At 38.3% G+C, this 16,390-nt stretch overlaps 1 protein-coding gene across 3 annotated transcripts in view; it reads left to right on the top strand.

Moving 5' to 3' along the window:
• Positions 1 to 14,790, top strand: part of amot (angiomotin) — a 73,398-nt gene extending 58,608 nt beyond the window's left edge. For all 3 annotated transcript variants that reach the window (XM_059976893.1, XM_059976894.1, XM_059976891.1), the window contains 6 exons: positions 2,218 to 2,367; positions 3,809 to 3,999; positions 5,155 to 5,277; positions 6,125 to 6,357; positions 7,315 to 7,527; positions 10,947 to 14,790. In XM_059976893.1, coding sequence (XP_059832876.1) covers positions 2,218 to 2,367; positions 3,809 to 3,999; positions 5,155 to 5,277; positions 6,125 to 6,357; positions 7,315 to 7,527; positions 10,947 to 11,047 — 1,011 coding nt within the window. In that variant the 3' untranslated portion in view covers positions 11,048 to 14,790. The remainder of the gene's footprint in view (positions 1 to 2,217; positions 2,368 to 3,808; positions 4,000 to 5,154; positions 5,278 to 6,124; positions 6,358 to 7,314; positions 7,528 to 10,946) is intronic.
• The last annotated feature ends 1,600 nt before the right edge of the window (positions 14,791 to 16,390 follow it).

The following is a 16,390-nucleotide window of genomic DNA, read 5'->3' as shown; positions in this document are numbered from 1 at the left end:
AACATTTGGTAACCTTTTAATCTTATTGACCAGCTTACCTTCAAATTTCATCTTTTTCATTCCTTATTGTTTTCCAATCCTCTTGCTTCCCACTAATTTTGCTGTATTATGTGCCCTTTCTTTTACTTTTATGCTGTCTTTGATGTCCCTTGTCAGCCACAATTGTCTCATCTTCCCTTCAGAATACTACTTTTGGATGGACCGATCCTGTGTCTTCCCAATTACTTCCAGAAACTCCAGCCATTGATGCTCTGCCATCATCCCTGCTAGTGTTCCCTTCCAATAATTTTTGGCCCCCTCTCATACCTCTGTAGTTCCCTTTACTCACCTGTATAGTGGTACATCCAATTTTAGCTTCTCACTCTCAAACTGCAGAGTGATTTCTATCAATGCCTTCTTTAACTTAAGCTCCCTAATCAAATATGCCTATTCCCTAGTTGACATGAATTTTGGGAGAATAAAATGAGATTGGTGTATGTGAATGAGTTCTTGATGGTTGGCATGGATTCCATGCTGTTTGTCTGTAAGATCACCCATCCACTTGCTTTCCCTACTGCTGCTGGTGATGTAACCAAGCAAAGCTGGGGAACAGAAGACTGGGTTCAGAAAGTCCTGCTTTTCAATGGCACGAGAAGATGCAGGGGCTTGTCAACAAATGTGTCACTCCGTTAGCCACCTTACTCAGCCTTTTCTCAGTACTTGCTCTTTTTAATTAGTTCATACTCCTCTTTGCTCTTTCACTGTTGACACTGTCATCCTGTGTATTTTAAGAAAGTGACTAATTAGTGAATCTTCCATGAATTTCTTGTCCCCGTTGCAAAATAGTTTATGGCCAATTTTGCAGCTATCCTCTCTCAGTTCCCAGAGCTTGAAGGAAGTATCGCCCTTCCTGACTGTAAATTAATGCATTTGATTTGGCTCTCACTGCAGATAGAGTTATTGTCTTATTTGCATCTCTTAACCATAAACTGTTGACGTACCAAATAGAGAACACTGGCTCTGGATAAAATGGAAACCTAAAACAGCATGTAGAGTTGTGACCCTGATAATGATGTTGAAATCCATGCAAAATATTGATTATCTCAGGAATGCATTTACAATGTTACCTGTTCTGGATATTTGCAAACTGTCATGAAATTTAGACATTGCACATTTTATCAAAAAAATTTTCAATGAATGGTAATAGTTGAAAGCATGCAATCATGATGCATTTAGTATTGTTGTAATCTCTGTTAAGTTGCGAAATGTGGTAAATATGCTAGCTATTCTGTATACTGTAATATCTAATAATTTGCTGGTTAATTTGGTGATAATTTTCTTTGACAGTGGTTACTGCTGAGAACATTGAAAGTTCCTGCTGATTATTTAGTGTTCATGGTTTTTTAAATAGCTGTCCAAAACACATGCCCCAATATCTATGGAAAGAAATTCACAAGTTCATGGATACTAAGGTCCCATTGAATTTAGTATGGATGTGCATCCATGTGGGAATTGACTTGCAGGACGCAAGAATCTTTGATCTTTAGGGGCAATAGCCTTCCAGCATAAAACGAAGTGTGAGTGGGAAGGTGCGGTGTTTGAAGATGTCAGACTGAACGTTTGCTTAAGAAGTCAGGGGTCACTGTTGTTCTTCTTTGTCCACAAGGCTCTCTATAAAGATGTTAACATCTTGAACCCTGTCCGACTTTTTAAATCCTACCGGCAGTGTTAAAAGCTAAACCTGGCTCCCAATTGTATTATGAAAACTGATTTAAATGTGTTAATGAAATGTATACTATACATTCATTATTTGTGACTAGCCACTAATGAAAACTCATTTCCCTATTTTGCTGGGTTATCCTTTCCTGCCTGGGCAGACAGATGAGGAAGATATTGGACTGAGGAGAAAATGCTAGGTTGAACTATATGTGAGCAAATTTAGAGCATCGAACGAAACAGCATACCCTTTATATTTGTGTGTCAGGCCACAGAATGATGATGAGTTTAGTTCTCTTTCTGTGCAGCTACTGTGGCAAGTTAATGCCAAACAGAAATCTAGCTTTTAGGAGTGCTGTAGATAATAGAGCCTAGGCAACATCTGGTGCTGCCAAATGTGTGGTTAATGAAAACAGTTGCAGTCACAGGGTGAGTGAGTAATTATGCAGAAAACTTAATGCTTTGTGATTATTGACAATGTCTTGTGATTCTCACTAACACTTCTCCCCTTTCTGGTTACAGCTAAAGCGGAAGCAAGTGTATGTTGACAAAGTAGAAAGAATGCAGCAGGCTTTGATCCAACTTCAGGCGGCCTGTGAGAAACGGGAACAGCTTGAACATAGACTAAGAACCAGGCTTGAAAGGGAACTGGAATCCCTTCGATTGCAGCAGGTACACACTGCAGGTTCCTACTGCGTTGTATGTCAGTGCCATTTAAATTCACTTTATGGAATTGCTGTTGAGGTATCGGTGAGATGAAGGTGAATTCTTTCTCTCAGTATGTTGGATATTTGGCGTCCAATCCCTGATGATTAAATGTTACGCTGCACAAGAAATAACTGGGCTTGAACTAATAGATCAAATGTTCCTTCGCTGTTCTGTCTTTTAAACCATGTCGTGCAACTTGTAGCTGCATTTACCTTTGTGTGTCATTGCCCAGGGAGAGGACATGTCAACTTAGTTTGTCCTTGTTGATCAGAATCAGGTTTGTTATCTCTGACGTGTTGTGAAATTTGTTTTGTGGCCAAGGAACAGTGCAAAGCATTAAAAAATGTTATAATTTACAAAAAGAAATGTAAAGAAAATAAATAAGTAGTGCAAAAAGAGAGCAAAATAGTGAAGCAGTGCTAACGGACCGTTCAGAAATCTGATGGCAGAGGGGAAGAAGCTGTTGCTAAAATGTTGAGTGCGTGTCTTTAGGCTTCCGTACCACCTCCCTGATGGTAGTAATGAGAAGGTGGCATTCCTGGATGGTGAGGGCCCTTAATGATAGATGCTGCCTTCTTGAAGCTCTGCCTTTAGAAGCTGTCCCTAATGGTGGAGGTACACTATATAGAGACAGTATTATGGATGTTGGTAAAGATAGACACAAAATTCTTTGCTTGTGTCCCTGACTTTCCTTTTAAATAATCTCTGTCACTTTCTTTGATAACGTTCCATATTCTCACTATTCTGAGTAAAGATATTCTCCTTTACATAATTTATTAGTGATTATTATCTCACAGGATTATGGAAACAAAATAGTTGGAAACTGAATTAGTGGGAGTGCAGGGCTTTTAATTCAGCAGTTCAGAGATGTGAGAGTCCCATTGTTGCAGCTGAGAAATTTAGATACAATGAAATGTCTAGAATTTTTATTTTAAATGCTATGAGCGGTGAAAGTGATTCAGGAAAACAGAAAGCCCATCTAGTTCACTGATGTATTTTAAAAGAAATCCACCAGTGTGCTAAAGCCAGTATGTGACTCTGGAGCTGGGTGAGGTCAGATCCAGCTGATACCAATAGTTATTAGGCTTCCCTTCCTGGCTTGCTTAATTGTGAGCGATGACTACAGTGGCCTTCAACCAAATCTACAATACCGTTCAAGAGTTAAAAGCTGGGATAATAAAATGGGAGGTGGGGAGAGAATTGGAAGATGCAAAACAAACCTTCATAATGAAGAGGAGTTCAGATTCTGCCAGCACTATAGTGAATTAAAAGTATTAATTCATACCAACGTGGATTTGTTCTTGATGTTGTTACTGAAAAGCTCTAATTCCAGGAATTGGAGCTACTGATGGGGAATGTAATTGTGAGATGTCAGTTAATTTTCTTTTCTTTGGGTCAAACTTAGCGCCAGGGCACCACCCAGACAGCCAGTACCCCCGAGCATAATGCCACAGCTTTAATGGAGCTGCTACGTGAAAAGGAGGAGAGAATCCTGGCGTTGGAGGCTGACATGACCAAGTGGGAACAGAAGTACCTGGAAGAAAGTGTGATGCGCCAGTTTGCATTAGACGCGGCTGCAACAGTAGCTGCCCAAAGGTATGGGTTTTGCTGGAGTGGCCTCAAAATCCCTCCTGTGCTCTGAGCTGTATCAGCACTCTCAGGCCCGTCCACGTATGTGATTATAATCTTGTTTCCTTTTTTTTTAACGAGCATAATTGAAATGCAGTGAGATAGTCTGGGAATACAGATTTATAATTCCTTGAAGGTGGCATCACAGGTGGATAGGGTGGTAAAGTGAGGTTTTGGCACATTGGCCTTCATAAGTGTTGAGTTTGGAATGAGCTGCCGGCAGAAGTGGTAGATGTGGGTTCACTTGCAACATTTTGGGTTGGTACGTGGATGGGAGGAGCAGGGATGGATATTGTCCAAGTGCAGGTCAGTGGGACCAGGCAGAATAAAAGCTAGGTGTGGACTAGATGGGCCTGGTTCTGTGCTGTAATGCTGTGTGACCCTGACAATGAAGCGGGATCGATTCCACCAGCACAGTTTAGGGTTTGTGACCCCCATTGACAGAAAAGAAGAAGATAAGTCCTGGAACAGAAAACTCAAATCTGATCTTTAATCCCCAGAGCTGGTCAGAAGAAACTCTGATGGTCTGAGGGCAGATTATTATTCTCTAATTCCCAAGAAACTTGGTGGACTTCAGTATAGTTGGTGGAATGTGTATTCAAAGGAGTAATTTTATCAGAACTGCAAATACTGCGTTTGAAAGGGGATGTACAATAAAGTAAACTTAGAGTCTCACAAGAGATTCTGCACAGTATTTTATGCATGATTAGTTTGTTGTTAGACGGTCAATACCTAGAAATTCATTCCGAGATGGTAGCACCAAATGTTATTTTGTTCTGTCAGAGTGTATGGCTCTGCCTCTGCAGTTCATTCTGTTGATGTAATGAATTTGAAGGGAGAGTTCCTACTATACACCACTGATACAAGATGCATTTCTAAGTGAATCTTTGAATGAAATACATATATACCTTTCTGCTATTCCCCTCCCCACATCTCACTGTGCACTAAGTCAGCTTGTGCTGTTGTCTCACATAATCAAAACTCAAGCCCAGTTTGATAATGTTTGCTAAACTCCCCACACGCTGGGGCCCTGCTCCCCAGGCTCCCTTTAAACTTATTAGATTCACTGGAACATTTGTCATTATACTGGGGTAATAACTTTGTTTCTTCTTTTACTATTAGGGATACTACTGTACTGGGTCATTCACCAAACGGTAGCTATGAAACATCCTTAGAAGCCCGGATTCAGAAGGAAGAGGAAGAAATCCTAATGGCTAATCGGCGGTGCCTTGACATGGAAAGCAGGTGGGCAAAATGTCTCCATGTTAGAATGTGTGACTGTTTTGATAGAAATGCATAATGAATTGTGCACGTGTTCATTTACCTCTCTGTTCTGATGTTACATGGCAGAAATCATGTTGCATGCAATACTGATAAATTGCATCTTTTTACTTGGAAAAGACCATAAGACATTGGAGCAGAATTAGGCCATTCAGCCCATCAAGCCTGCTCTGCCATGCCAACTTGGCTGATCCCAGATCCCACTCAACTGCATTGACAGAAAAGAAGAAGAGAAATCCTGGAACATATTCAAAGATGTATAAAAAGTAGAAAGCCTGTGACTTGTTTTTCATTTATCTGTTTATTCATTTTTCATCCATTCATTTCAATGTTTAAGAAAAATTTGGATGGCTACATGGATAGTGGAGAATTGGAGGGCTATGGCCCCAGTGCAGATTGATGGGAGTAGGCAGTCTAAATGGTTTTGGCATGGACTAGATGGGCCAAAAGGCCTGTTTCTGTGCTGTACTTCTCTGACTCTATCCATATGTCACCTTCCCAGGAAGAGAATCTTTAATACTATTGATCCAGGGAAAGATCAATTGCCTATTAGCTTTCTAGTCATCCTCACAATGTTCCCATCTCCTGTAACACATCTAGCTCTTGCCAGATCAATGATGTTGTAGCTTAAAATGTATTCCATTACCCTATTATCCGCTTTGATACTGAGTACTCCACAAGAAGTTGGGGATTTCAATACTCCACACTCTGTTTCCCATCAACCTATGTGTTGAAATATTTTAAAGGAGCTTTGATACAAATTGCTGAATGGACTATGACATTTTTTCTTCTTTGTGTGTGTGTATATTAGGATTAAGACACTTCATGCTCAAATTATTGAGAAGGACGCTATGATCAAAGTCCTCCAACAGAGATCAAGAAGGGAGCAAGTTAAAACGGAACAACCAACTGCATTAAGACCTTCTAAGTCCCTAGTTTCAATTTCTAATGCGACATCTGGACCTTCGTCCTACCCCACACTGTTGTCCAGTAACCCAATAATTGAAGAGAAGAAAGAAGACAGGAGTTGGAAGGGCAGTTTAGGTAAATTTGGTAATTTTTTGTAAAATCCAAAAAACTATAAATGAGCTTCGTAATGGCTTAATATAGGAATAATATAGTATGATTCATTTTACTCTTCTTCACTGTGTTGGAATTGTGCTTCAGACCCCCAATAGCCACTGGAGCATTTGAAAAAACAGAAGAGAAGTGTAAAAGCAACAGGGTGATTTCAACTTCCCTAGTATAGACTGGGTCCTCCTTAGCGCAAGATCTTTAAATGTGGAAGAATGTCTCAGGTGCACTCAGAAGCGTTTCTTAAATCAATATGTAGATAGTCCAGCAAGAGGAGGAGCCCTACTGAACCGAGTGTTGGGTAATGAACCTGGCCGGGTGCCTGACCTTGCAGTGGCAGAACAGTTGGGAAGGAGTGATCACAACTCCTCAAGTTCTAAGATAGTTATAGAGAAGGATAAGTATTGTCCTTACAGAAGAGTGTTAAATTGGAACAGGGTAAATTAGATTTAGCCAAGGAATAAAGACAGTATTGAGGAAATTATTGGCTGTACACAATTAATCAGGTGTCTGTCAAATAAGTATGTTTCTAAAAGTATTGGATTTTTATCCGAAATCTGTTCTGCAATGCCACTGGGGTTTTGAAAAATAGAAGAAAAGTGTAAAAACAACAGGGTGTCTTCAGCTTCTGACGTAGACTGGGACTTCCATAGTGCAAAAGGTCTTTAAATGTGGAAGAGTTTGCTAGGTGCATTCAGAAGGTTTTCTTAAATCAGTATGTAGATAGCCCAGCAAGAAGAGGGGCCGTATTGTGCCTAGTGTTGGGTAATGAGAACTGAAATAGAATTGACCAAACATGGATATACTTGATGGTTTATTTGGTATATGTACCAGCAATGGTAAGTGTTAGGAGATTAGTTGTTCACGGTTTTTAGGAAAGCAAGAAGATAGCACTTTAACTCTGTTTTTTCTCTCCCATGCTTTCAGGCTTTCTGCTAAGCCCAGAGAAAAATGAGTCGCAGTCCTCCTCCTCTTCTCCCGTACTACCATCTACACCAGTTCTGTCGGCGCATTCTAAAACAGGAAGCCGAGATAGCAGCACCCAGACGGAAAAAGGTCCTGAGCACAAAAAATTGGGCAGTGTGTCACCGACACAAGGAAAGCTAGGCAGAAGCAGCCCTGCACAAATGGAAACACTAGGTATTGTGTTTCATACTGTATACTCTGTAATCTAATTTAGATAAAAATTAATATGTGATTAATAAATGTGCCACATCCTAATAATATGGAGTGAGTGGAATTTGGCTTAATTGAACGTTCCTTTGTTAACCTTCAGATTTATTATTATCGTGGAGCATAGTTCAGGAAAAATACATTGACCTAGATATGAATTTCAGAAAAAAATTGCGATGTGCCTTGTTTGAATGTGGAAATTTTCTGCACTTGAGATTTCAAGGAGGCAGTTATTCTTCTGGTATAGACACAAACAGTAATTGTTGATAAACTTTGTGAATTTGAGGAGAGTGGGGGTTATGTAGACACCTAACATCAGGGTTGACTGCTCTTCTTGTTCAGTTTAATTTCCAATAGGGACCATGGGATTTTGAACAGGGGTAATCGCCTAGTGAGGGTCTCCGATGAGGTGGAAATCTTTTCATCTTACTGGCAGTGAGACTGTTTTATGTGATATATCTGCAGACATATGATGCTGGTCCTAAAATATCAAGAGGAACAAAAATTCCCTGAAACAATCAAAACATGTGCTGGTTAAAAATGCAGTCTGCCTCTCAACTTATTGTTGACCTCAGTCAATAAGCTGATGAGTAATGATGTGGAAACTTTCACTGTGAAGGTGAAATGTAATCTTGTGTGAAATTTTTGGGTTACTTGTTCACACCAAAGGCAAACAACAAATCTCCAGGATGTCCTTCAAGAACTTCTTTTGTAGTTTAAGTAATACCTGAGTGGTTGCATTCCACAGATGACTTTCACATTGCTTCAGATAGGCTGGAAGCTTTGTGTTCTCTAGAGTATCTGTATCAATACCCTTTTTGACCTTTTTTTTCCCATGATCAAGTTGTTTTAGTGAACCGGCTGCTGTCAATAAGGAGTTTGTACGTTCTCTCTGTGACCACGTGGGTTTCCTCCCACAGTCCAAAGATATACCAGTTGATAGGTTAATTGGTCATAGTAAATTGTCCTGTGATTAGGGTGGGATTAAATTGGAGATTGCTACGTGGCCCGGCTCGTAAAGCTGGAAGGGACTACTCTGCGCTGTAATACAATAAAATAAAATAAAATGAAAACTTGCACATAGCTTTCTGTGAAACTGTTAGGAAGGATCATCAGACTATATGAGACAACTCAGTCCATTATAACCTGCATCATGCTTTTGAAAACAATTATACAATTTCGGCACGGACTAGAAGGGCCGAGATGGCCTGTTTCCATGCTGTGATTGTTATATTTTGTGTTTTAAACCCATTGCTCTGCATTATTCATCCCTTGAAGTACTTAGTTAAAACATTGTTTTTGTGAAAGCTATGTATGAACCCTCTCCACTGCTTTAAATGGTGCATTTCAGGTCAGAACTACAAAAAGCTGTTTTATCTCCCTACTGCCTTTGGTAGTTGTTGTTGGTGTTTTGTTAGCCAACTCAAATCTCTTCTCTTGGTTCTCAATTTTGAACATTGGCACAATCCCTATTGACTAGATCAAGATCCTTCTGACTTTTGAACACCTCCAGAAAACTTACACATCTTTTCCTGCCTTGAGAACATTTTCAGCTCTTGTCTCACAAAACATATTTTGAACCTACTTGATTCTTTTATAACATCCTTTCTGAAGTACAGTATCCAGAATTAAACACTTAATTCCAATGATACCCAAACATGTATAAAAATACTTTCTTAAAGTTTAGCATACTGCCTTACCTTTTAGACTTCTATGCCTTATGGCAAGGTTTTTATCTACTTCAAAATAAGCATTTCCCACTTTGCCTCTTTAAATATTGTATCTATTTTTAAAGAGTTTTATTTTTTCATGAGATTTTTTTTCCTGACAGGCCTATTATCTGCTAAATTTTCAGATGCCTTTTGCAAGTACCTATAAACGGTTGACTGCATCACCTTCATTAACTCTCACTGTTGCCTTGTCCAAACCTCTATTATATTTGTTCATTTCTATGCTAGCTTTCATCCATTACCGCTTTGCTTGCCCAGCTGACCATTAATTTTATTCCAGATTAATGATTCTGACAGTTTCCTCACCAGCCACGTTAGTTTCCTGGGATTATTCTTGCATTCCTTTAGTGTAGTTTCTGCAGTTCTGTGGTTTACTGGCAACAGGCTAAGTAAGAGTTCATATTTGTTATTAATTTGCAGTTCTCCACCTCACTAACACTTACTTAGCAACTGAACTATTTCATGTGCTGCAGCTTTGGTAGGATTTCATCCAAGGTATGATGAAAGCATATATTTTGTCCCTACCTCCTTCTTATGGATTACTACTGACATGCCTGTTAAAGGTTCTCTCTTAGGGAGCTTGTGGAGTCTACAACCATTTGCAGCCTTTTTTTGATCATATGCTCTGGAGACGCCATACCTTCCTATTTCTGCACCCTATTCTCTGCTTTATCTTAATTTTTTTCTCTCTCTTTTTGTCTTCCAGGGCACTACAGCTTTGGCTGTTCCACTATTTTCCCCTTCAGGGGAGCGTATTTTAATTGGTGTCCAAATCCTTCCTTCATACTAAAGCTGCTAAACCAAATTGTAGTAATGAATCTGTCGTGTTTGTTTACTTTCATCCTGCTAGTTCTCTGATCTTCAACAGTACATTTGAGAGGAGAGTGCCGCCTTCACCATGGCAATAAGATCCTGCTGATTCTTCCTCCGTCTGCCCCATTCCCCAGAACAAGAGCCAGCAAGGGCTTTTTCCTCACTGCTGATCAAAATTCTCCTAAGTACATTTCAGAAACTCTTCCCTAATTATGCCTTACTCCAGATTTATCTGTGTCTCTTCCAGTCCTCTGGTTCAGTTCATGTTTCCCTGTGCCAAGCTATTTTAATCTCGCTTTCCTGGGCTGCATCAGTTACTGCGGCTTTATTAAAGTGTAAATTACAAGTTGCTGCAGCATCCAGTTTCATCTGAAATATCCCCGTTATGGTTCAAAGTAAATTTATTACCAATGTATGTATATGTCACCATTTACTATCCTGAGGTTCATTTTCTTGCAGGTATTCACAGTAGAAAAAAGAAATACAATACAATCAATGAAAAATTACAAAGACTGATTATCTAGTGCAGTGCAACCATGTTACATTTTCACAGCCAATATGTCAAGTGATGTATTTTGAGCTATATGATTATTAAATAATATTTATTCTGCAGTACTCAAAGATAATCACTTCATAACTTTATTTTTTTAATCTTTAATAGTGAAGACAACATTTGTACTGCCATATGACTATAAAGTATAATTTTTTGGAAATGGTCCTAAATCTGTGTTCTGAAGTAACTGTCAGAGTACTGTATACATTAAATGCAGAGGTGTATTCAAATGTCTTATTTGATGTGAAAGCACATTCTAATAATAAATCTGCTCTTGTTCCTTTAAACAGATAGTGCTCCATTGCTAAGTAGCACAATTGAGAGGAGAGTGCCACCTTCGCCTTCCGGACAGGATCTTTCAGATAATGAGATGGTGGAAATCCTGATATGAAATTCCCCTCATTTAGGATTGAGAAAGGACACGCTCAAGAGAATCCGAATTGCATTATCTTTTGGGTGATTTAAGGCCAGGGATACGGAGCGAGTGTAAAATGGATCCTGATCCAACCATAAGTGTGTTTCAAGCAAAAGCACTGCAGGAAGAGACGGGAAAAAAAAATGGATGAAAGGATGTATATGTTTTATCTTCATATTTTTTTAAAGAGTATACGAAAGAGTGAAATTATCCACCTGGCTCTTCATAAACCTGTCTCAGTATAAACTGTTTAGACAAGTACCAGCACTGCCTCACACATAACATTCCAACTTAAGCAAATGCATTTAAATGAAAGTATTATGTACACAAAGAAATAGAATGGCATTTGATAAGACCTTGGGCAACAGTGTATTCAAAAGCCACTTTTTGACTATCAAAGTGCTTATCAAAGGAGGAAAGAACTTTTTTAAGGAGAAGAAATGGACACAGGCAACAATGGAGCAAACCTTCGGTCCTTTCAAAGTCAGAGAAAATAACCAGTTTCCTTCTGTTTGTATTTGAAATTTAAAAAAAAACACAATTTAAAGGAAGATATTTTGAACACCCTGGGTTGTGTGTAAAGGAATATGATATCCTTTATTAACAAAGTTAAACCAGTGTTGAGGTCTCTAATGTGATTTTATTTTTGTTTCTGAATGATTCACAAAAATTCTATCCTAGTACTAAATTTAAATAGTTTTTAAGTTTCCCTTTTGATTTTTTTTGTGAAAATCAAGCCACCAATTGCTATCAATAGCTGGTTTTGTTATGAGATATTTCTTCCAATATCTCATCAAAATGATTATTCCTAATATGTGGCTCAAAACATTGACAGAAGGGTTATTGAATTATGGAAGTTTAGCTACTGAATACAGTTCTGTTTGCATTTGGTATCCTTGTGACTCTTTCCAACACATTGTCACTGGTGAACGTGTAAGAGCATTATTCGGAGGCGGGTTTTGTTGTGCTGTCATAACAGGTGAATGCTCTTACTGAAAAGCTGTACATTTCCTGCCATGTTTCCATAAGATTTGGCAGCTCATTTGGTTTTAACAAACTTTGAAAGATCACCCATGCTATGTTTCATTTTGGGATCCAGCAAACTGATTTAACTATTTAAATAAATGATGGGTTTGAAGCAGACATGGACCCATTATAGAACTTCCTAATAACATGACAATGTTACCCCCCCCCCTTCCCTCATACCCCAGATAAATATGTTCAGTGAGAATGTCATTCAGCTTTTTTCATTTGCTATTTAACTCGTGTAGGATAGACATGTAGAAGTGATACTGCGACCCTATATTTTTGTATCTTGACAAATGAGGTTTAGCATTGAGTATTATTTACGGTATAACTGTTTTGTAATATCATCCTGGGATGTTGCTAATATTGTCAATATTAACACACCTTATAGCTGAAGCTGATTGTATTCATATCTATTTCAGTCTTTCAGTTAAAGCAGAATTCTAAAATGCATCAGACATTTTTTTAAACCTGCATGTAAATCATGTAGAGTCCACATTGGTCTACCTGGAACTTGGTGTTTATTTGACAGAAAACTATTACTCTGCTGCAAAATCAGATTTGTAGAAATGTTATGCACTTAATGCATTTATATTTCAGCATTTCCTCATTATTATAATAATTCAAAATTTAAGGGAAAGGAATAACGATACAGTTGCAACCTTGTGAGCAGTCTATTATAACATTACTGATACAGTACAGGAAAATAATTAAACTTGGGCCAGCTCTTGCTGTTATTTTTAAGTACCACCAGTGACAGGCCCGTATACATAGTAATAAATTCTAATGATGCACAGCTCAGTATTATGGAAGGGTTAAAAATAATTAAACAACTAGATGTTTGGACATTAAGAGAAATATTTGTAGGTCCGGAAAAGAGCTTCATTAATTTTTCCTCTTTAAATTTATCATCTCTTTCCTGTTCGGTTCATTCACTGCTCAGCTCCCAATCAGTGACATTTGCAGGCTAGGAGAAGAAATATGTGATCCATGTTCTGTCCTTTTTAACTTGCTCTTAGGTTAACTTGGCTGAATCCCTCTAATGTCTGCCTGAGCACGTGCAGCTGTGGCCCTCTTTCCCATTCAGTACCATTTCTGGTGGGTAGACATATTCATAAGAGGGTAAAAACATCCTTTTCATTTATAATTTTTTTTAGTTTTAATAGCCACTTTCTTATTTGGATTCAACATCTTTGAAAATATTTTGACTCATAATCATTTTGTACAAGAAAAGTGTATAACAAATGTAGATCTATAATTTTTGCTGCAGTTGTGACTTTTAGTAGACAAGTCAGTTTTTGGTTGTGTAATAATGTTATTGCCTGAGTTAAAACAGAAATGTTGCTATATAACAGTGATATCCCTCAAATACTACAGTGCTGTATGTGCCCCTTTAAAAGGCCAAAGAACCCAAGGAGGGGGTTACAAAACAGGAATATCTGAGTCCTGGTTCAATGCTGAGCATTGTCCAGACAATGCTAAGGAGATTGCAATTCAAATTCCTCATGCGGTGCACACTCTAGTATGTAAATTAGTCTTACTTTTTTTTTGTTACTTATTTTAAAGTTCATATAATTTGCTGCACTGATTAGTCTGATGAGGTGGTGATGCTGGTATAGAAGTTGTGCCCTCTTATCAGACCCCATTGAAAGAAAAGGATTCTGTTTAGCAGTGGTGGATTATGATGAGCTCCACCAGGAGTTTAATTACAAATTCAGAATGTTGCACACAATAATGTTATTGTTGGCCTTTTTTTCAAAAAAAGGATAGCATTCCAAGCTAATAAAACTCAAACTGTGCAAATTAAATCTAGAAATTGTAGTGAGCAAAGTCAGAAATTAATGGATAAATTGAGTTGATTAGTCCTGAAAAATACGTAGCCCAGCTAACCAGAACAAGTCAATGTATCCACATATTTGAGGCACTCAGCCATTTCGATGGGGCAAAGGTATATAGTGTACATTCTGTATATTTAAATGGCTTTGGCTCTAAAGCCCATAACATTGCACTGTACTGGACGTCAATATATAGTAATTTCATTTTTGATTTGTGAATAACCTAATTCCAAAATACTAAGTCATGACAGTCTATAACATTAAAAAAAACATTTTTATGTACATTTCAAGATTTGCCTCACTAAGTTGGGGAGAGGTTGGGGGAGTGCAGGGGCCATACAGGCACAGACATTTTAAAACTAGGAACTGGTAATGTTGCCTATCTTCAAGGTTTTGATATGCAAGCATCTGAATATTTTCAATGTGCACTTAACAATTAGGAATTAAGTCTCAAATATGTGGTGCCTTTTAATTTTTTTTTACTTTGTTGTACATAGTCAAAACTATTGTTAGACTTTTAAAGCCGGCTTTTTGCTCTTAAGTTAAAACCAACAGTTTTGTACTTTCTAAGTAATTTGTTTATTGTATATTTAATAGAAATGTTTTCTAAATTGTAATCAAATCAGATGTGTTGTCGTTCTTGCTAATTGTACTTTGGCATAATGCTACTCACATAAACAGCAAAAATCAAAAATGTCAAATCAAATTAATTTTATTCCATAAGAAATAGGGGCAGAATTAGGCTATTTGGTTCATTGAGTCTGCTCCACCATTCCATCCTGGCTGATTTAGTATTCCTCTCAACTCGATTCTCCTGCCTTCTCCCTGTAATGTTCGATGCCCTTACTGTGGAGTAAAATGGAAAATGAACTGAGTGGTGAATGCATAATTAAAATCCAGGAAGTGCCGTACCCTCTGATGGCTGTATGCTTCAATCAGTAACTTAAAGCATATGTGCAGTGCCACATTGTCAGTGTGTTCAGACATTTCATGACCAGCCATGAGAATATGGATTCTTTAGAAAGGTTAAAGCACAATATATCTGATTCGCTGATTCAGTTTGCTAAATCGTAAGTGTGTATACCAGTGATCAAATAATTTGTTACTAGAAACATAAGATTGGGTGCCAGTTCTCAAATACCTACTTCTTCCTACCACCCAAGTGAATTTCAAGCCCTTTAGTGAACAGAATTTATTTTGGTAACTTAAGTCAGCAAATAGTCATCAGTCATTTGCTTAAAGTGGGGTGGGGCGGGGGGTGGGGAAGTACTGTTTTTTTACTTTTTCCACCTCAGAAATGTGTTTTGAATGATAAAAGACTTTTCCTAAATCTTGAAATCCTTGGGCAGTGTAAGAAGCATTTTAGACTTCACTGCATCAGTGGTCCGGGGTGCCAAGACAGCTGGGATTGAAACACTAGGCTATGAACCAGCAATAGGGAATCCAACAATCGGAAGGTTCTAGATGGCAGCAGATACATGGTAATCAAGGTTCCATGCATTCTGGTTTATTACAACATACTGTTTTAATAATGTGCTTTTAAGCAGAATTCATACTTCAGATTGACACTGACCATGTGATTCCATTGTTTAGTTTCCTTAGAAACTTGTAAAATAATATTGTAACATGCAATTTCCACCAAACCAAAGGCAGCGGAATCTGGCGGTTGAAGTATGTTACCTCAGGGACAAGACTGAAATGTGATTGCAATCATCCACCATCCTGAAGCTGGAAAGGAGCAACTGATTCTAGCCAAGATCTAACTGCTAACTTCCTGTCTGCTATCTTAATACTCCCAAGCAGTAATTCCAATAAATAGTCAAAAATTTAAACCTTAATTATGTGAATGCCCAGTGCAATGTTGATACGCCTCTATACCAAACTTAGTAACTACCCAACAGTGGTAGGTTATAAATCCTTTTGCTGTGCCTAAATATCTATACTAATCCCATTTATCACCCCTTGACCTATACCCCTCTGTGCCTTGTCAGTTCAAATTCTTGCCTAGATAGTATCTAAATATTGTGAGTCTCTTCCTTAACTTGAGCAACATATTCCTAATTTCAGTCGCCGGCTTGAATCTGGTCCCTGGTAAACTTCCTGTCTCAATACCCTTGGCTTTTAATACCTCTGCCATGGGGAGAAGTTTCTCAATACACTCCATGGTCACCTCATTCATGCACTTGCATGCATGCTTGTAAATAGAAATACCTAATCAGACAATCATGGCAGCATCTCAATGTAAAAAAGCATGCAGACATGGTCAAGAGGTTCAGCTGCTTTTCAGATCAAAGACCAGAATGGGGAAGAAATATGATCTAAGTGACCTTGTGAAATGATTGTTAGTGCCAGGCGGTGAGGTTTGAGTAACTCAAAATCTGCTGATCTGGGATTTTCATGCACAACGTTTCTAGAGTTTACAGAGAATGGTGCGAAACAAAAATCCAATGAGCAGCAG

The sequence above is a fragment of the Hypanus sabinus genome, chromosome 8, assembly GCF_030144855.1.
Source record: "Hypanus sabinus isolate sHypSab1 chromosome 8, sHypSab1.hap1, whole genome shotgun sequence".
NCBI lineage: Eukaryota > Metazoa > Chordata > Chondrichthyes > Myliobatiformes > Dasyatidae > Hypanus > Hypanus sabinus.
This window is presented reverse-complemented; position numbering and strand designations above follow the sequence as displayed.